The sequence below is a fragment of the Danio rerio genome, chromosome 25, assembly GCF_052040795.2.
Source record: "Danio rerio strain M-AB ecotype USA chromosome 25, GRCz13ab, whole genome shotgun sequence".
Lineage (NCBI taxonomy): Eukaryota > Metazoa > Chordata > Actinopteri > Cypriniformes > Danionidae > Danio > Danio rerio.
Genome location: NC_141045.1, coordinates 4,571,844 through 4,592,571, shown reverse-complemented (window position 1 = coordinate 4,592,571; position 20,728 = coordinate 4,571,844). Strand labels below are relative to the sequence as shown.

At 36.4% G+C, this 20,728-nt stretch overlaps 2 protein-coding genes across 59 annotated transcripts in view; one reads left to right on the top strand and one right to left on the bottom strand.

The window, feature by feature from the left end:
* The window catches only part of incenp (inner centromere protein), a 29,853-nt gene extending 21,486 nt beyond the window's left edge, over positions 1-8,367 (bottom strand). For both annotated transcript variants that reach the window (XM_087311419.1, XM_087311420.1), the window contains exons 1-8: positions 8,194-8,367; positions 7,254-7,403; positions 6,224-6,331; positions 4,529-5,118; positions 2,821-2,878; positions 1,725-1,782; positions 1,449-1,584; positions 1,317-1,353 (exon numbers count right to left, since the gene is read on the bottom strand). In XM_087311419.1, the coding sequence (XP_087167545.1) occupies positions 1,317-1,353; positions 1,449-1,584; positions 1,725-1,782; positions 2,821-2,878; positions 4,529-5,118; positions 6,224-6,331; positions 7,254-7,393 (1,127 nt within the window). In that variant the 5' untranslated portion in view covers positions 7,394-7,403; positions 8,194-8,367. The remainder of the gene's footprint in view (positions 1-1,316; positions 1,354-1,448; positions 1,585-1,724; positions 1,783-2,820; positions 2,879-4,528; positions 5,119-6,223; positions 6,332-7,253; positions 7,404-8,193) is intronic.
* Positions 8,368-8,620: 253 nt separating this feature from the next.
* The window catches only part of aard (alanine and arginine rich domain containing protein), a 76,800-nt gene continuing 64,692 nt past the window's right edge, over positions 8,621-20,728 (top strand). For 25 of the 57 annotated variants that reach the window (XR_015525590.1, XR_015525589.1, XR_015525588.1 and 22 more), the window contains 11 exon segments: positions 8,621-8,958; positions 11,219-11,512; positions 13,939-14,053; positions 14,608-14,781; positions 15,294-15,400; positions 17,324-17,461; positions 18,120-18,277; positions 18,399-18,431; positions 19,556-19,592; positions 19,671-19,743; positions 19,826-19,883. Coding sequence is in view for 39 of the 57 variants with exons in the window: in NM_001442373.1 (NP_001429302.1) it covers positions 11,316-11,512; positions 13,939-14,053; positions 14,608-14,781; positions 15,294-15,400; positions 17,324-17,461; positions 18,120-18,277; positions 18,399-18,431; positions 19,556-19,592; positions 19,671-19,743; positions 19,826-19,883 (1,090 nt within the window). In the remaining 18 variants the exon portion in view is untranslated. 57 annotated transcript variants of the gene reach the window in all.

Below are 20,728 nucleotides of genomic sequence, written 5' to 3'. Positions count from 1 at the left end.
TTTTCCTCTCTTTTCTTTTCCTCTTGGCTGTACTTCTGGATATAGGTCTGCATTCCCGTGGCTGTACCTGTGCATTGTTGTGGGACCCGACCAGATTTCATTTAGTGCGGGAATGAATTCCTGAATAAAGTGCGGGAGCAGTTGGTAACTTTGATGTAATTTGAACAGGAGTGGGCGGTCTCACAATATCGCTCCCGAGCGAGCAAGCACGCGTGTGTTTATTTGTTCGGTGCTGTCTATGTTTGTGTGTGTGAGACAGCGTGATGCTGTGTGTCTGTTTATACAGACAGCTTGTTATAGAAGCTTAAAGTTGTGTAGCGCCACTCAATGTCAAGTAGCGATTTTGCTTACACTTCTGCTCGGCGCCAAATGAAAAATGGCTTTGGTTTTAATCCGGAAAAACATCTCAAAAAACACTGACGATAACCGCAAAAGTAAAGCGTCACCAGTGTGTACAAGCCTTTAGTCTACATTTCAGAGGTCTTCAAAGCAGAATGAACCGCCAACTATTCCAGCAAATGTTTTACGCAGCAGATGCCCTTTCAGCCACAATCCAGTACTGGGAAACACCCATACACTCTCACATTCACACACACTACGGCCAATTTAGTTTTATCAATTCGCCTATAGTGCATGTGTTTGGACTGTGGGGGAAAAAACAGAGCACCCAGAGGAAACCCACACGATAGACTAGCTATTAAAAAAATAAACATAATAAATACATAAATGACTGCATATGTGAAATCGGTCTAATCTGCATGTGATGACTAGTCTAGTTTTGGTCTATTCTTAAGATGTCTATTATCTGACAGCCCAAATTTAGCCTTGCCTTAGCAAAGGCATCTACAATTAGATGTCAATTAGAAGTCTAAACACCAAATTGCTAGGTGGGCAACGACTATTTTGATGACAAAAACACTTCATTAAAAAGAAATAAAATTAAAACCGCAAACAAATGAATACAAAAACTAGATTCGACTTTAAACGTTAAAATGAGATTCTAAACATTTTGCTGGTAACACTTTGCTGTATATCTCTTTGGGTGAAACCTTCTGCAATCATTACAAATGGGACAGAGCAATAGAATGTTTCACAGTAAGGGGAATATTTAGAGAGAAACAAACAGTGAGTTGGGTCTTCAGTTTTAAGCAAAAAAAACATGAGTTAGTCTTGTAGGTCCAATATGACATCTGGTAAAAGGTCCTATACAAGTACAAATATTTGATGATCGTTCAACAGCCAATCATCAATAATTCCTTACATATGGCACAGATCAAACAACCATAAACAAGAAAACTAATAGACTGCTTGCTTACCGGCCATCTCCAATGGACTTTGACCCTCCACTGTCATCTGTTAGGACAAAAAATAAATAAATCAAACATTATTTACAGACCAATTTGCATAATCTACAATGAACACCATCAGATGATCTGTTAGATGTGTACCTGTTACTGAAGTGCGAGCCTTGGATCGTGTTAAACGACAGTTCTCAGTAGTGCTGGGAGATTCAATAATCACTTCTGGCAGTTTCTCTTCTGTAAGCTCAATTTCCTTTTCTTCCATCTTCTCAGGTTCCGGTTCCTATGAAAGCACAGATCTATTGGTTACTTACACAATACAAAAAAATAGCTTCTTATGTGACTGCATGTGGTTAAATTAGACTATTTGGTGTCTTATTAAATGAAGGAAAGAGAAAAGCACAGCAGAAAAGCTCTTTTTACCTGAGGTTGGATGATCTCTGGTTCAGGCCTGGTTTCAGTGGCTGGTTCTGCATCAACCCTAAAACAAATCACAGAAACATTACACACAACTCAAAGGTTGGAGGTTTGACTCACAGTCTGCAGTTTTCTGAGACTAAAGGTTTTTGCACGCTAAAGTCTAAAATGTTCGTATTTCGGAGACAGTTTAGGCAGTGATACGTTCCCCTCTCTTCTCCAAAGTAGAAACAGAAAGAGGAATATGCTGCATATTGTGTTTATCTAATTGAGAGGAAGGACAACAGTTCAGCTCATTATAAAAGGAGCTACGTTGGATTATCCTAAAGTTTATTTCAGGAAATCAGTGGAATTTTGATACACTGCTTGTGATGCTTCACACATTCACATACGTAAACAAATCCTGAACAAGACTGGCATATTATAGGACATTATAATAGATGGAGGCCGCGTTGATGCATCAAAGCAACAGATCGAAAGCGGACAATGCTTTTAATTATAATGTCTATGGGCAGTACATCAAATGTATGGACGGACGGACGCATACAAGCAGGGGAGAGGTGTACCAGTCACTGAATTCAGCATATAAGGTTTTTCAGCCGTCCGCCACATTCTGTCTTTATTTTAAGCACTGTGTTTGTTTTAAAGTTATCTGTAGCTGAAATGACATTCTGTATTCTGTATTTCGTTTTCGCTTGTACGGTGGCTCTCAACTCTCAAAACTCCCCTCAAATTGCTTTTTCAAATGCAAAAATCGAGAAGAGAAAAATAAAATAAATCTGACCCCGTTTCAGAGGCTTTGTGTCAGTATGATTCACACAACCTGTGGTCAATTTTTTTTTTATTCATTCATTCATTCATTCATTTTCTTGTCGGCTTAGTCCCTTTATTAATCCAGGGTCGCCACAGCGGAATGAACCACCAACTTATCCCGCTGCGTAAAAACTTGCTGATGCCCTTCCAGCCGCTTCCCATCTCTGGGAAAGAATTTGTTTTTTAACATGCGAAAATAACTGACCAAAAGTGTGCAATAACCTTCAGAATACATTTTTCTATCATTTGAAGAAATAATAATGGTAATAATAATAAAAAGATCACTCACTTTTCTTCTCTGTTGTCCATGTCCTCAGGTTCAGGTTCAACATCCATACAAATGTCCTCTGGAAAAAGCATAAAAATTACACACAATCACTTTAAAGCAACTACATGACTGTAGTGATGCACAACTTATAAAAAAAAAAAGAAGAAAAATCTGGATGTTTTCTTGCAGTTTTCAGCAGTTAGAGTAAAATAAAAATGTCTTTGATAAAGGCTGAAAAATATCAGTCTTGAACTTCATTTTTCTAAACCTTGTTACAGTTTCTGAACATAAAAAGTTATCGACATCAGCCAAAAATTGCATATCAGTACAGCCCTGGTGCTGAGAAAGCAGCAAATCCTATTAAGTGTATTACTGATCTTAACTCAGTCATCTACAATTATGCCCCATTTACAAATGGTTGTAAAATAAGTTTTAATTTTTAAATCAAATCCTAAATTGGTTAAACACGAGTTTTGACAGTGTCTACAATGTTCTGAGCTTTTCCACATTACATAAATGCAATTAGTTTGACTACTTTGTTTCTATTGTCTCTGTTCACATTTACATGCAAACGAATAAAGCAATATCACAGTGTTAAATTAAACGATCAGAAAAACCCATAGATACATCCACTTTCATTGAAGAAACCAAGAAAGTGGACAAAAGCGACACTGAAAAACAAAACCAACCATAAGCAAACTTTCATTGATGTAGGCTTTGTTAGGATAGGACAATAATGGGGAGATAAAGCTTTAATATCTGGAAACTGGAGGTAAAAAAAAAAATCCAAATACTGAAAATTGCCTTTAAGGTTGTCCTTAGCAGTGCAAATTACTAATCAAAAATTAAGTTGATAAACAATTGACCCTTGCCCTGTTACAGGAATATTTGGTTTAATTACGGTTCCGGTTTAGACAATAATACCAAAAGCATGATTTCTTTTTCAACATTAATTGCTTTTAATCATTATATTAGGGACCTTATGTACCATCTTACAATGGAGAAGATTCGGTACTCCACCAAAGGTTGCAGTCAAAAATGTCATCTTATTTGGCAGCCAGTGTTGACATATATAAAACAAATGGATCCAAACTTAATATTTTCAGTTTGACCATTGTTTATTTGTTTCTCACATTTTTCCCCCATTTTATTTGACTACATTTTAATTTCTATCCAAATTATTTTATTTCTTTATTTTAAATTTGTTTAACCTATTGTGACTTGTTGTGTGCGTATATATGTACAATAGATGAGTGAACATATAATGGAACTTTTGTCTATTTGTATTGTATGTATGTATGTATATATTGCGACAGAATGTAAAACAGATTAAAAATGGGCATAACATATTGTTTATAAATGGTGCTGAGGAGTGGGGGGCTCTGTTGGAGCAAAGATCATTTGACTCTGTTTTTCAAATACTTTTGCAAATAATGTTTTATTGAAAAAAAAATGAAGTTGATATATTTACGGAAGAAAATGAAAGAATTTTCAATTCATATTCTAATCATTTTTGGCATAAAAGGAAAATCAAATATTTTGACCAATTCAACATATTGGTGCCTACTGCCAAAACTATACCCATGAATATTTTGTGGTTCAGCTTTACATATTAAAACACAATGTATAAACAGCAACCTCATTTCCTCGAAATCCAATTGACCAAACTGAATCATATAACCAGGTTCACACAGAGCTGGCGATTTATAGATGTAGGAGCTAGTCTTACCGCTGACGGAGCTGCTGCAGGTGGAGTTTCCCAGTCTGGCTTTCTTCTTCAGGAAAGATCGCCGGGACGCCCTGCGAACAGCTTCCTGAGTCATGCTATGCCTGAGTCCGACAAGCGAGCGTCGCACCACCAGAGACCTGCGAGCTGATGTCCGAGAAGATCCCTGAGGAGTGTTCTGCAGCCCAGACGCAGCGATGGGGATTTTATTAGCAGATCTTCCAGGAGACTGACCGCTGTTCAGCAGCGACTCCGCACTCAGACGCTCCGAGGAGGGAATCTTCACAACAGCAGCAGACACCAGGAGCTGATCTTTATTGGATGTTGAATCCTCACAGGCTTGTTTCACTTCTGGAACTTCCTCCACTACTTCTTCCTCGGCTTTGGTGGCAGCTTTGTTGCGGGTGCTGCGTTTGATGGGTTCAGGTTCAGCTGGAGCGGCGGTTTTGTTGCGGCGTGTGCGACGAGCAGGTTCCTCGGTGAGGCTTTCTGAGCTGTCGTTCGGGACGTGCGGCGTAACGAGCTCAGAAATGGTGTTCAGGGTCAACTGGACTGAAGAGCGACGCAAGTTGCTGCGTTTACCCTTGGAGAAACTACAGCAACAAAGACGATGTAAAAAAAGATAACATTAAATAAAACTGATTTAAGCGATAAGTGTGTTATTTAAAATTATTTTGATAAACTGAAAGGCAAAAAAAAAAAATAAAAAGGATAAAAGCAAAACAATATTTTTTTTCCAGCTAACTCTATCAAACCTCTTCAGCTGCTCCAGTATGCAGCAGCAGGAGTGTTCTTCAATGAACCTATAAGAGCACATGTCACTCCGCTGCTCATCCGTTTGCACTGGCTGCCAGTTGCTGCTGGCATCAAATTCAAAGCTCTGATGTTTGCTTACAAAGCGACTTCTGGCTTTGCTCCTTCTTATCTGCTCTCACTTCTGCAGATTTATGTGCCCTCCAGAAACTTGCGTTCTGTGAATGAACGTCGCCTCAACGATCCCAAAGAGGGAAGAAATCACTTTCCCAAACGCTCACATTCAATCTGCCCAGTTGTTGGAATAAACTCCCTAACTGCATCAGAACGGCAGAGTCACTTGCTGTTTTCAAGAAACGACTAAAAACTCAACTATTTAGTCTCCACTTCACTTCCTAATCTGCAATTGCCTCTCTGGATATACCACTAACTGTACTCAAAATAAAATAAAATAAATAAATAAATAAAAATAATAATAATAATACTTTCCTTCTTAGACTTTACAGACCTGAAACTTGCCTATAGCACTTATTCATTGTTGCTCTTATAGTTGTGTAAATTGCTTCCTTGTCCTCATTTGTAAGTCGCTTTGGATAAAAGCGTCGCTAAATGACTAAATGTAAATGTAAATATTATTATCAATTTTGTCTAAGTACACATTTGAGAACATCCTTGGAAAAATAAATGTATGACCTTGACATTTATGGCCAGACTATTAAATACAAACATTTAAAGTTATTTTACAGTGAATTAAAACAAAAATAATATGCATTTCACTACAAAAACAAATGGTTTTTATGGTCCTAACCGCACAGAAAACAAACAACTCCCAATATACAGCATTTAAAATCTGAAGTACATATTACAAACAATAAAATCAGCTTTGAATGTTTTTGTCACATGCATACAAGCAAAAATATTAGGACATCAACAAATAAAACTCACCGTCTTTTGCTGCGAGACTCATTGAGCTCCATCGACACTCGTTTCCTGCGGTTTGACTTTTTCTGTGATGGAGTCTTAGGCATGAGTTCTGGCTCTGTACTGAAATCACTGTACAACAACACATTGCTTTAATCATATTGCTTATATCATTACCGGTAACAAAAATACATGTTGGTGTCTGCATAAAATTAAATGTCCAAAAAGTGATAGAATATGTTTGTGCAAAATATAATGTCATCAAATTATTGTTTCTCTAAATCAGAGATGCTTAAACTTGGGCCTGCAGGCCAAAGTTGGCACATGGTAACCTTTGAATTGGCCTGCCAGTGCCTTCCCATCTAAAAATGGTTTAAAAAAAAATGAGCGTAACCTTTTATTTGTTTTATTGCTAAGTTACAAAAAGCTATCTGAAATTAAATGTTTCAATTTAAATGGTGTAAATTAATTAAATTTAGTTTAAAATGTACATACGATGCATAGAGGAAAATGCAGAGACTTATTATAACTTAAGAGTTAGAAAAAGTTATACTGCATTAGTTAATATAATTGAAAGTAATGTTTTTTATTTTAAAAAATTATATTATGAAAGAAATAAAGAAATGACCAATGGCAACTTTTAATGTAAAATATATTTATATTAATTTGATGTTTGAAATCCCATTTTCGCCTTTGACTCTTGTTCAACATATGACAAGATGTAAAGGCGACATATATATATATATATATATATAAATACATATACATACATATATATATATATATATATATATATATATATATATATATATATATATATATATATATATATATATACATACACATATATATATATATATATATATATATATATATATATATATATATATATCTTCGGCCATCAATGATATTTGTTTTTTGGCTCTTCATATAATAAAGTTTGGGCACTCCTTCTCTAAAGACATCTCATTATTTGGAATATCTGAATGGCCCTTTAGTGAGAATCATATACAGTTTCATACATTCATAATAACAGCTTAGTAGTGGTGCTTACCTAGAAAACATGCGATAAGCTTCCTGCTGGATTTCCTCCAGCCAAACCATGTGGACATTATCAATCTCATTGGTAAAATCCTGCAGTTTTCCATTAAAAACCTGCATGAGGGAGCGTGTGGCCTCAGGTAAGGAACTCATTGTGGCTCCCCTGGAAATACATGGTTAAATTATTAATTTTAACTATTGACTAACACAAAACAATGATGCAAGCAGAATAAACTACCAATATATTTTAGAAGAAACACATCAATTTGTATGCAACTGATGCCCTGAACCCACTTTCACAATGCTGTCATTTCAGGATGTCACATTGAAAACACATTCAACATTAAACTAACTTCCTTTTCCGTTGTAGAGTTGAAACGAGCAACAAAAACATAATGGATATATGCGTTACTTTTGCATACGTTACTTATATGCGTTACTTTTGCATAAAATGACAAGACAATCAATCTGTCATGCAACAACAAAGAAAATAACAATTTAGACTGTTTCTTATGAAAATTCAGATCATTTTAGTGGCAGATATTAACGTTAGATGTTATTTTAGAATTACAAATGATTAATACTAATCAATATTTAACACACGTTCATAGTTAAAGCATGAGATGTTTTCTTCGTTCATTTAGTTTGACCAAATAAACAAATATAAACACATTTAACTTATTTTAACGTTTCATTGAATAAATAAAATCAACATTTCAACAACATCAACCCAAAACAGACAGACGCAGATGAAAAAGATTGAATATTACAACAACAAAGGACACTATTCTTCATCTTTTGTAATCTAAGGTTTAGCATTAAAAATAACATAAACACTCAACATAACATGCGATTATAGTACAGATGTGGCTTTTTCAAGAATCGATAACGTTAGCGAGCTTGGCTAACGTAAAAAGCAGCATAATAAAACGTAACGTTAAATCGACATCTACCTCTTTAGCCTTTATTCACGATCGCGCTGCAAAAATAACAATCCGACGATCCGAAGTTACGATCCTTCCTTGTATTTTGTTTATAAACATTAGTCGCTAATTGAACATTAGAAGCTAGTTTCTCTCTTCGACTAGGCTGCCTCTTGTTTTCTAGGCACCCGCTCAAAACGGTTTAAATAGTTTTAAATTCTGCTTTGACGAATAATAAGCTACGAACGGTCGCTTCAGTGAATCCTTGAGTGTGATTGGACAGTACTGCTGTCCGTCAAGACAGATTTACCCAATCAGGTTTGAGGAAAAAGCAAGTTGTGTACTTATTGGAGGAAACGCATGTCTGTCATTGATTCAAACCGTCCAATGCACGATGGAAACCCTAAAGCTCCGCCTACTTAGTGACGTGTTGGTGTCCGACGTTCCGTGTGAATGCAGAGGAAAAAACAGCGAGTTCCGTGCTCGTAGAGTAGTCGAATTTGTGATATTAAACATACATTCAACACGTTAAAATGTATTTAAATAATCCGTTCTGTTTTCTCAACTATTATTTATTTGGCACTCAATTTAAAATGAATTATTAGGATCAGGATGAGCGTCATGCTGTTACCATGGTAACAGAAGCAGCTAGCTTGCTAGCGTCGTAAACGGCTAATCGTTTGAGCAGCATTTATGTGTCATACTCGATAACGGAGATCATTTAAACATATTTAATGTTTATTTATTTTTTTAAAACATCAGTGATAGACGCCCTGCAGCGAAACCACGATGTAGGTGAGTTTGCAAGCTCGTAATGTTATTCTGTTTAACTACCATTGCAGATTAACGTGTTGAGGTGATTGATCTGAGCATTGAGATTATGAGCTTTGCTTAACACACAATAATGTTGTATTTTCGTGTTATATTTGTCACATTTACCTCTTATGTAATACGCTGTATAGGAGACAAAGGCGAAAATTGGATTTCAAGCATCAAAGGAAAAAAATAAGCATTAAAATGTTTTCATTTCGTACATTAGTAATGTTTTCTGCTTAGTTTTATGTTTCGCAGCTAAATAATATCACTATTTTACATGTTTTACAAAAGACATCGACTAAAATGTCATTCAGTGTAACTGTAACGTTACTTTAAATATCAAATATTAAATATCATCTTGTCAGTCATTGATGAAGTATTAAAACACCTTCTTTTAGAGATCTCAGTCCATCCCAAAATCAGTTTAAAACTTTATATTTTGTATAACGTTAATTTAAAGGTTTATATCCTATAAACCACTAGATTTCACCCATTTATTTAAACATTAAAATATCTGTAATGCTGAATTATGATCATATATCATTATTTTATTACTTTTAAAAAGTGATTTTAAACATTAAAACTTGGATGTAATAATTTTTTCTTTGCATATAAAATAACTTTTGTTACTTTAGTTTGCAGACATTGTGGTTAGACGTTTTCTGCTTTTTTTTAAAAAACTTATTTGAAATTATTTATTTCAGTTGGGATTGAAATATTTATTTCAAGGACCATGCTATGTCATGCAGTTTTTACAGTATCTTTGCACACACCATTATGAATAAGTACCCTGAAAATGACATGATATCACCACTTTTTATATGTTGATACATGTTGAGTTTATACTTTAATAAATATTTTAGATTAATATCTAGTTAAGGCGACACAGTGGCCCACTGTTTAGCACTGTTGCCTCACAGCAAGAAGGTGGCTGGTTCGAGTCCTAGCTGGGTCAGTTGGCATTTCCCTGTGGAGTTTGCATGTTCTCCCCGCGTTGGCGTGGGTTTCCTCCGAGTGCTCTGGTTTCCACCCACAGTCCAAACACATGCGCTATAGGGGAATTCATTCATTCATTCATTTTCTGCCGCTTTTCTGGGGCCGGGTCGTGGGGGTAGCAGTCTTAGGCGAGAACCCCAGACTTCCATCTCCCCAGACACTTCCTCCAGCTCCTCCGGGGGGATCTCGAGGCATTCCCAGGCCAGCCGAGAGACATAGTCTCTCCAGCGTGTCCTGGGTCTTCCCCCAGACCTCCTCCCGGTTGGACATGCCTGGAACACCTCCCTAGGTAGGCGTCCAGGAGGCATCCGAAACAGATGCCTGAGCCACCTCAGCTGACTTCTCTCGATGTGGAGCAGCAGCGGCTCTACTCCGAGCTCCCCCCGGGTGTCAGAGCTCCTAACCCTATCCATAAGAGTGCGCCCTGCCACCCTTCGAAGAAAACTCATTTCGGCCACTTGTATCTGAGATCTTGTCCCAAAGTTCATGACCATAGGTGAGAGTAGGAACGTAGATTGCCTGGTCGTCCTAACCTTCGACCACCACCCGTCCCACAATGCATCGGTCCTAACGGCTCCCGCAGGAGGATGGCCCCAGGTCGCTCCTTTAGGCTAAGCCCAGTTGGGTTCCGTGGGAAAAAATCTAGCCACCAGGCGCTTGCATACGAGCCCCAACCCCAGGCCTGGCTCCAGGGTGGGGCCCCAGCTGCAAAATACCAGGCAACGTCACAGTCCTTGATGTCCTTGTACTCATCAGGGGTTTTTGAACTGCACTTTGTCTGTCCTGTCACCTAAGACCTGCTATCCTTGGCAGACCCTACCAGGGGCATTAGCCCCTGACAACATAGCTCTTATAGGATCACTCAGGCACTCACACCCCTCCACCACGATAAGGTGGTGGTTTATGGAGGAGATAGGTGATTGAAATAAACTTAATTAGATGTAAGAGTGTATGGGTGTTTTCCAGTACTGGGTTGGAGCTGGAAGGGCATCCACTGTGTAAAACATATGCCGAATAAGTTGGCGGTTCATTCAACTGTGGCGACCCCTGATGAATAAAGGGACTAAGCTGAAGGAAAATGAATGATAATCTAGTTAATCATAAATATACAAAAATAAATAGCTTTTATTTGTGCAGTCTATTTAAACGAGCATAAGCAGCACAAGGACAGCAGGCTGAATGTGCACGCGACAGACTGACCTGTGCTTCTGTCATTATTAAATAACTCAAATCCTCTTTGCAGGATTTATTCTTAGAGAATGGGCGAGACATGCGAGGCGATCAGTACCTGAGCCTCAGGTGAACGACAGTCTGCGGATGGAGATGTGCCGTCAGCGACCATGAAGAAGATATTCAACTTTAAGAAGAAGAAGGGCTCCCCGAGCGCCTCTGAGACCGCGAGCGTACTGTCGGCCAGCTACGATGTCAAGGAGAAAGACCTCGGGAAGGTCCACAAGGCTGCGTTCAGCGGAGATGTGGTCAAACTCAGACAGCTGGCCAAAAAGAACGATTTAAACCAGCTGGATAAGGAAAACAGGTAATGGTGGATGTACAGTGTAAAAATTGTAATAAAAAAAAGTCAAGACACCAAATCTTTTTATGTGGCTTTTACTTATTTTAATAAGTGAATCAGGTATACCTAAGGCCAGGCGGAATCTGCAGGCATTTTTTGCTCTTTCTGCTTTGAATTTTGGTAAAAATCTGCGGATTTATGCGGAATGATTTTGGGAGCATCATAACTAAAACCTTAATTTATGAAATAAAAAGTAATACCTTTATAACTTGCATTTAATGTTTACAATGCAAATCCAATTAGATCCACATTATTTGGTAAAGTCTCTTATATAATATATCTACTAAAAGACAGGAAACATTACTTTACAAACTACATTGTTAATAATAAGTCATATAAATATTTCATATCAGTCAATAATATTACTGAAATGAATTTAAAAACTGAATAAATATGATTTTACACACATTTACACAAGCGATTAAACAGAACCAATGATGGGCTACAAATCTGCGGAATTCTGCGAGCACAGATTCTGTGTGGGCCTAGTTATACCTTAATATTTTTGATCAGTTTGATTAATGTAAATTCAGATGACTAAAAAGGTTAATTTGATTTAATTAAAATAAAATATTATTTAAATTATATTTTTTTACAGTATGCTGAAGCGTTTTTAAAGTCTACTTGTGTTTGTATTGTGATCAAAAATCAGAATTTTACCAACCAACCATCAGATCTTGTGATGGAAAGTTTATGGCTCCAGGTGTCTTCTTAACTTCTTAAGCTTAAGGGTTCAACAATAGGGATTTGGCCAGTAGTTGCTTTATTTTTAACTTGCTTCAAAGACAATGTTTTAGCCTATTCGCTGCTATCCATATAACATTATTTACATTAAGTCATTGCCATCCAGTATTACATATTTTAAACAAGAATCATTTAAATACTTTTTAAAGGGGACTTATTATGCCCTTTTTACAAGATGCAAAATAAGCCTTTTATTTCCCTACAGTGTGTATGTGAAGTTTCAGCTCAAAATACTACATAGATAATGTTTTATAACTCTTTGACACTGCCCCTTTTGATCCTAATTGGGTCGTTTTGGTGACTGTCGCTTTAAATTCAAATAAGATTGTGTTCTTTTTAAAAGAGCGCGGTGCCTGTGTGGCATACTTAACATCCTATGCTAATGAGGGAGAGATGGTCACTAATGGGCGGGGCTTTCCCATTCTGATGACACGTACAAAAGGAGAATGTCAATCAAAGTGTTGCTGCAGACTGTGTTTCAGTTTTTATGAAGCGTGATTGTAAATAATAAAATTAAAAAAATGCTTACCATTAAAAGCTGGTCATGCTTTTTATGATTACAAGTCACTTTTTATTTTTTGATTAAGAAAATAAAAAATATAAATAAAAAATTGATATGGACACCAAAATGGGATGTTCAGTCTTTATTCATATTAGCTAGACATAATTTTTCTTTTCGTGTGACATTTTTTACTATTAACTATTACTATTTTTTTTTTAAATGCAGGATATTTCGATTGTGTGAAGTGGGTGTTTTGAACTATAATGTTAACTTATAACTAGGCCCACACGGAATCTGCGCTCGCAGATTTTTGGCTCATCTTTGATTCTGTTTATTCACTTGTGTAAATGTGTGAACATTTAAATTTATTCCGTTTTTAAATTAATTTCAGTAATATTATTGACTAATGTGAAAATATTTAAATGATTTATTTACAATAAAGTTTGTAAAGTAATAATTTCTCTCTTTTAGTAGATAAATGAGAGATTTGCTTTGTTTACCAAATAAAGTGTATCTAATTAATATTACTTTTTATTTAATATTTTAAGGTTTTAGTTATGATACTCCCAAAATCATTCCACAAAAATCTGCAGATTTTTACCAAAATTCTGCACAGAAATAGCAAAAAATGTCCGCAGATTCCGTCTGGCCCTACTTATAACTAAACCAGTAACAATATGAAATTTTATCACAATAGTTTTTTTTTAATTATATCATAAACATTTGTCTTCAGTGTCACACTTTCCTTCAGAAGTCATTTTAATATACTAATTATGTGCTCATTGTTAACAAAATTGTTGTGCTTTTTCATGTTTAGCTGTGCCTTTACTGTATGAGCACTGTGCTACGTCCGACAGATTGCACTATTATGTTTTTTCGTTTTCTTTTTCATTCTTTTATAACCTATTTTAACGCATTTTAAATTGTTTTTATCTGTTTTTAATCATTTTTATTGTCTGCATTTTATGTCCTAAACTTTTTTATTCCTGTTTATGTGCTATATAAATAAACTTGCCTTGCCTTTATGTGGAAACTCTGGAACATTTTGGTTTAACTGAAATTTGTTTTGAAACTTTCACTTTTGATGTGATTTAATTTCAAATATTGTCACTTAATGAAAGTATTAATGTCTCTTTTCCTGCAGAACTGCGCTGCATATCGCTTGTGCCTGTGGACACACGGACGTGGTACAGTACTTGGTGGAGAGCAAAGTGAAGCTCAACTTATGTGACAATCAGAACCGCTCCGCCTTAATGAAGGTAAACTTAGACTGTCCTTATGAAATGATGAAAATCATATTCAGTGCGCATGCAGCATAAATGAGTACACCCATCACAGATCTCTCTTTTACATTAATATTTTCTGTAGGATGCTTTACAGTAATATATTTGTGGATATGCATTAGATTAGTCGGTACCAAAGCCAAAACTACAACGAATCTAACAAAAAAAAAACATAAGAACAGAATCCAAAAGTTACTACACACAAATATAGTTTGAGAAAATAGATTAAACAAGATTTAAAGAAACAGTAAAAATCAAGAGAAACCCCAAAAAATTAATTTAAATGCATTATCTTTTTATTCCTTAAGATCTTAGGTGACCAAACTCATGTTTTAATGGACGTAAATGTTTAATAAAACTGTTTTCTTTAAATAAACCAAAAATGATTGGCTATATTTAGTGAGAAATGGATAAAATATTCATTTTCAAAAGGGGAATAATTATGCTGAGCACTGTAAATATGAACACATGCTGACTGGTGATGTTTATGTATGCATGCGTGTATGTATGTGTGTGTGTGTGTCTCGCAGGCGGTTCAGTGTGAACAAGATCGCTCCGTCTCTTTGCTCCTGGAACACGAGGCCGATCCAAACCTGGTGGACATCAATGGAAACACAGCATTACACCTGTCTGCCCGCATCCCTTCTTTACCCGTAGCACTACAGCTCCTGGAGCACTCAGCCAACATCGACGCACAAAATAAGGTCTCTAGATTATTACAGTATTAACTAGGGTGCAACAACACAGACTTCTCATGGTTCGGTTTGGTTTTAGGTCAATATCCCCAGTGTTTACATTTTAAGGCGTAACCGTGTGCATGTTTATCAAGTCGTACAGATGGACATATTTATTATGCACAGAGCCAGTTCAAGAAGTAAATAAAGGAATAGGGGAAATACAATTTTTTTATTTTAATGCATAGCTGAAAAAAAATTAATATCCATATATGTATTGAACCGTAGAGGACGTACCAAACAATTCAATATTAGAGTATTGTAACATCCCTAGTTTAAACCACACTGAACAGCCCTGCAAAAGATACAAAACTTCTCTACTGAATCACTATATGGTAATTCAGTCAGAGGTCAACATCTCAGACTTATCAAATAGCTTATGGCAGGATGCACTTATAAACCGAAAATGATGGCCTTGCATGTTGAAAGGAAAGATGGTTAATGCAATACACTTTTTACATATGTTGGGGTTTGATTGACAGGATGGCAACACTCCACTGATGCTGGCTTTGATGGAAAACCACGCAGACATGACGGAGCTTTTACTGAAAGAGGGAGCGGATGTTAATGTCAAGAACCAGGAGCAGCGGTATGAGCGATGCACTTTAATGGATCAGTTCACTGAAACAGAGTTATTTGCTCGTCATTGTTGTCTGCGTTTAAACAGATATACATGGAGAAGTCTTAGAGTCATTATTTGTAGTGGTGGAACAGATCACAAATCTCACAGTTCAGACCACATTATGGTTTTTTAGTCACGGATTGGACCATATTTTCGGATCAACCAAATATGTGAGGAGACTAATGTAATTTGCTTTCCATTTATTACAACAACAGCACTGCAAGACACTTTTGGTTCTAAAAAGCAGAACTTATAGCCTATAGTTTAATTAAAAATAATGTGAATAAATGATCAGCTGAATAAAAGTAAATGGTTAAATATTCAGTACTGTGAAAAATTCACTGTTACTACTGTTGCTGATAACGCTACATGTATAAATCAAACATAATTTCTACAACCCATATTCATTTTAGTCTCATTTTCAATAAATGCTTCAGTTATTCACTCATAAAACTTCATGTTTCATTTCTAGATGTGTCATTTTCGAAGAATTATTCAGTGGCTTATTTTGACGGCTTGTTGTCGCCACCTATTGGTTAAATAATGTAATTGCTGCATACAACTTTTATTTTTGAGCATCAAGTTAAATGCATATGATGGTGATTTTAATCTTTACCATAAACATCAGTGCTTTTATTTAAACTATAACCATTATTCTAGTACGTCTGTGTTATTTGTTATTTGACTGTTTCTAAACTAAAGACTGAATCTCTTTCTTGATTTTTGCATTTTCAGATTTGAAGGATTAATAAACAAATAGAAATCACCATCATTTATATTTTATGTTGCGTGGGTGTTGAGATCCCGATCTTTTATTGATTAATCGTGCAGCTTACACTGGATGCATTAATAAAGGCTAAACAAGTAGTGACAGAAAAAACCTTTAATGAAACCCACCACATCCTGAATAACCCACTACAACTTCCTTCGTTATTATTATATTTTACAGGAAAGCCTAAATGCTTTCATACATGTGATTTGAATGACACGATAGGTGATCTCTCTGTGATCATTACAAATTTAGGATTATCTACCAGTAAAAAAAATTATTAATCCATGGGTCATGTGTGTTCCGAACTGTGGGCTGGGATCTGTATGAATCACAGCTCAACCGTGATCTGTTACACCCTTAATTTGTTGTTTTACTGTCAGTACCATTGGTTTTTTTTATATCTGTATTTATTAATCAGTATCTCCAGGATTTGCTAGTGCAATGGTCCGAAGATTTTGTGTATTTTCACAGCAAAAAACAACTGAGAAGCAAATAATGCCATTAATCTTAAGAAATGTCATCACAAAATGTCATTATTTGAGGCTACAGATATAAATACAAAATCCCTAAAAATTCTGGATGGACTAATTATTATTTGGCATCCTTTATTTATATTTATTTTAGTGCTGTCAAATGATTAATCACATGCAAAGCAAAAGTTTTTTACATAATGTGTGTGTTTACTCAATGTGTATAAATAATCGTGTATGTGTGTGTGTGTGTGTGTATACACATATATATATATATGTATATATAAATAAAACGTGTATATATATATAATACAAAATAATGACAAAATCAAATATTTAGATTTAAATATTAAATTTGTGTTAGATAAAAAGATTCAATTCATAAATAATTAATAATCTTTTTTGCATGTTGCGTTTTTTTTTTTTTTTACAATTTGTAGTATTTTTTGTAACAAACTAAATAAAATACACCTATAGAAATAAAATAATAATAATAAAAATTATTTTAAAATAAAAAAATACTAATAAAATAATATATATATATATATTATAATAAAATGGATAAAAAAATCAATTACTATCATATAATTTTTGTATTTTTAGTTCTTGTTAACAGTATTATTAATACACGTTTTGTTCATTATTAAGGTCTGCGTTGATGATAGCAGCGTGCAATGGACAAATCAGCATGGTGCGTTTGCTCCTTCAGTATGACGCCGACATTACAGTAAAAGATGACAAGGGATGGTCATCTGATGATTATGCCGTCATGAATGGACACCACGCGTAAGGGCTTTTCTCTTTTGTCTGCATATAGTTCAAACTCGCCATTTTACATTGAGTTGTTGTATTAACAGTGCATTTAGTGCTTATTTAAAGGGGATCTGTTATGCAAAAAATTCATAAGGGGTGTAAACCCACACTGCTTCCTTACAACTGGGATTACAGAATGTTAATATAATTTTTTCATAATCAGACTTGATAAAAACAGACTGCAGAAACACTTTGATTGACATTCTCCCTTTGTACGTGTCATCAGAGGGGGGAATTCCCGCCCACTAGTGACCATCTCTCCCTCATTAGCATAGGATGTCTTGCCTTTGAATCTGCCACTATGCTGCCTGACACAGGCATTTGTAGCTCCGCCCTTTTTTGAAAAGAGCACAATCTCATTTGAATTTAAAGCAACAGTCACCAAAACACCACAATTAGGATCAAAGCCTTTTTTGAGAGTTATAAAACATTATTGTGGTCTAGGGACATCATCAGAGACTTATTTTTACATCTTGGATAAAGGAACATAATAGATCCTCTTTATTATGATGCATTGTAGCACCGCATCGACAATGTTTTGTTGAAATAATGCAAACTCTGCAGATGTTTTCAGAATAGACAGCCCTGTTTTATTTTCTTGTCGGAGCTCATATCAGTGATTGTGTTCCAGATGTTCACATTTGATCATCGAGCATGGGACGAAGAAAAGAGCCCTCCAGTCACCCTCCCATTTTACCGCCAACAAAAAGAAACGCACATCCGCGCTCGGCAGCCCTGGCGGACTCGGGGCTGGTTTGCCTTTAGGAGGGCCCGCTCTGGATAAAGATGGTATAATAAAGATGGTTTGCATAATTGAAGGATTTGTGTGTTTCCTGTTTATGTACGTCAGTATTTCTGCAGCACTGACTGCAGTGTTTTTGATTTGTTACTCCACACTCATCTGTTGTAGCAGCAGGAAGCAGCTCCGTAGCAGCAGGGAAAGGTATTGCTAACATGTGCCTACAGTAGATCAGACAAGACATGTTTTACCATCTCAGAGTTTACAACACAATGCTGAATGGTAAATCATGCTGTGTCTTATCATAGAAGCTGTCCTACTTTGTGTGTTGTACACTTGCATACTAGGTTAAAACCTATTCACACCAAAAACTATAGCGGCCACTTTATTAGGTACATCTTACTAGTACCTGGTTGGGCTCCCTTTTGCCTTCTGATTTGCCTTATTCCTTCGTTGCATAGATTCAACAACGTACTGGAAATATTCCTCAGAGATTTTGGGTGCTGATAGCATCATGCTTTTGCTGCAGATTTGTCGGCTGCACATCCATGATGCGAATCTCCAGTTCCACCACATCCCAAAGGTTCTCTATTGGATTGAGATCTGGTGGCTGTGGAGGCCATCTGAGTATAGTGAACTCATTGTCATGTTCAATAAACCAGTCTGAGATGATTCGTGCTTTATTAGTGCATTATCTTGCTGGAAGTAGCCATTAGAAGATCGGTTCACTGTGTTCATTGAGTTACTGTTGCCTTTTTATCAGCTGGAACCAGTCTGGCCATTCTCCTCTGACCTCTGGCATCAACAAGGCATTTGCGCCCACAGAACTGCCGCTCACTGGATATTTTCTCATTTCCAGACCATTCTCTGTAAACCCTAGAGATGGTTGTGCGTGAAAATCCCAGTAGATCATCAGTTTCTGAAATACTCACCTGGCACCAACAACCATGCCTCGTTTAAAGCCACTTAAATCACCTTTCTTTCCCATTCTGATGCTCGGCTTGAACTGCAGCAAATTGTCTTGACCATGTCTACATGCCTAAATGCATTGTGCTGCTGCCATGTGATTGGCTGATTAGAATTTTGCATTAACGAGCAGTTGGACAGGTGTACCTAATAAATTGGCCGATGAGTGTACATAGATGTATGAATGTTTAAATAATAGATATGAGGGAACCAAGGAGATAAGAACAAAAACATACTTTATCGGTGTGAATAGGTCCTTAGTAAATTGCAAGATGTTCATACTAGTATAGATTTTATTTAGCAGCGAGGGTCTATTTTGTCTTAAGTAAAGTTGGAAATGTCATTTACATTTCTCTTCTCAGATACAGAGGATAATTCCCACACAGACTCCATCAGCAGGTGAGACGTCAGACAGGAGTAGGGTATAGCAGATACATGTGATTAGTTTATCAAGCTCTAAATGTTGTTCATTTGTAGGGCATCGAAAAGTGGTGCTGCTGATTCCTGGCCTTCATCAGATGAAGATGAGGAGTTAGATTTGAGCCCAAAGGTAACTGCTGTCAGTGGCAACCATTCTTAATAACATGTTATACTGATTTAAAACACTGTAATATTGTTTTTTCACTTTACAGAAACAAAAAGTGAACTTAAAGAAGCTCATAAGCTCCTCGAAAAGGGAAAAGATAGACGGTAAGTTGTAAATCTAAAGGCTTTGTGAAGTAAGTACTGTGGTTGTTCTGTCATTTTAAGCCCCATCCCTGTAGCAAAATCTGTTTAAAGAAACTTGCGGCCATCTTGGCAGCTTTTTAAAAGAAATGTGCTTTCTATAGGGCACGCAAATACTACACGTAAAATATTTAAAACCACCATTTAAATCTGACCCAAATTGTATAAAATTGTATTGCTTAAGCTCAAAATAGGCTAACAAATAGTTTTATTCATGCTTAATTTTAGAGAATTCATACAGGGTAATGTCTCAGGCCGCAGGTGTGAAACTCATGGAGTTCCTGGAGAGCCGCAGCTCTGCACTATTTTAACATTAAATAAACATGCCTGATCAAACTAATTGAGTTCTTCAGGCTTGTTTGAAACCTGTAGGTATGTGTGTTGCATCAGGGTTGGAACTAAACTATGCAGGGCTGCGGCTCTACAGGATCTGAGCTTGACAACCCTGTCTTAGGCCAAGTCATGGTACATGGGTATTTTTGCATCTTTGTAAAAGAAATCTGTCTACCTGATAACGCAAAAGCACGCTGTGATAGACTGTTTGGGGCATAGGTGTCAAAGTCAATTCCTGGAGGGCTGCTGCTCTGCACAGTTTTGCTCCAACCCTAATCAAACACAGCTGATGCAACTGATCAAGGTGTTCAAGATTCTTTTGAACGCCTCAATTATTTGTATCATTAGTGTAGAGCTGTGGCCCTCCAGGAATTGACTTTGACAACTATGGTTTAGGGCAGAGATCGCAAATCTCGTTCCTGGAGGTCCGGTGCCCTGCAGGGTTTTGCTCCAACTTGCCTCAACACACCTGCCTA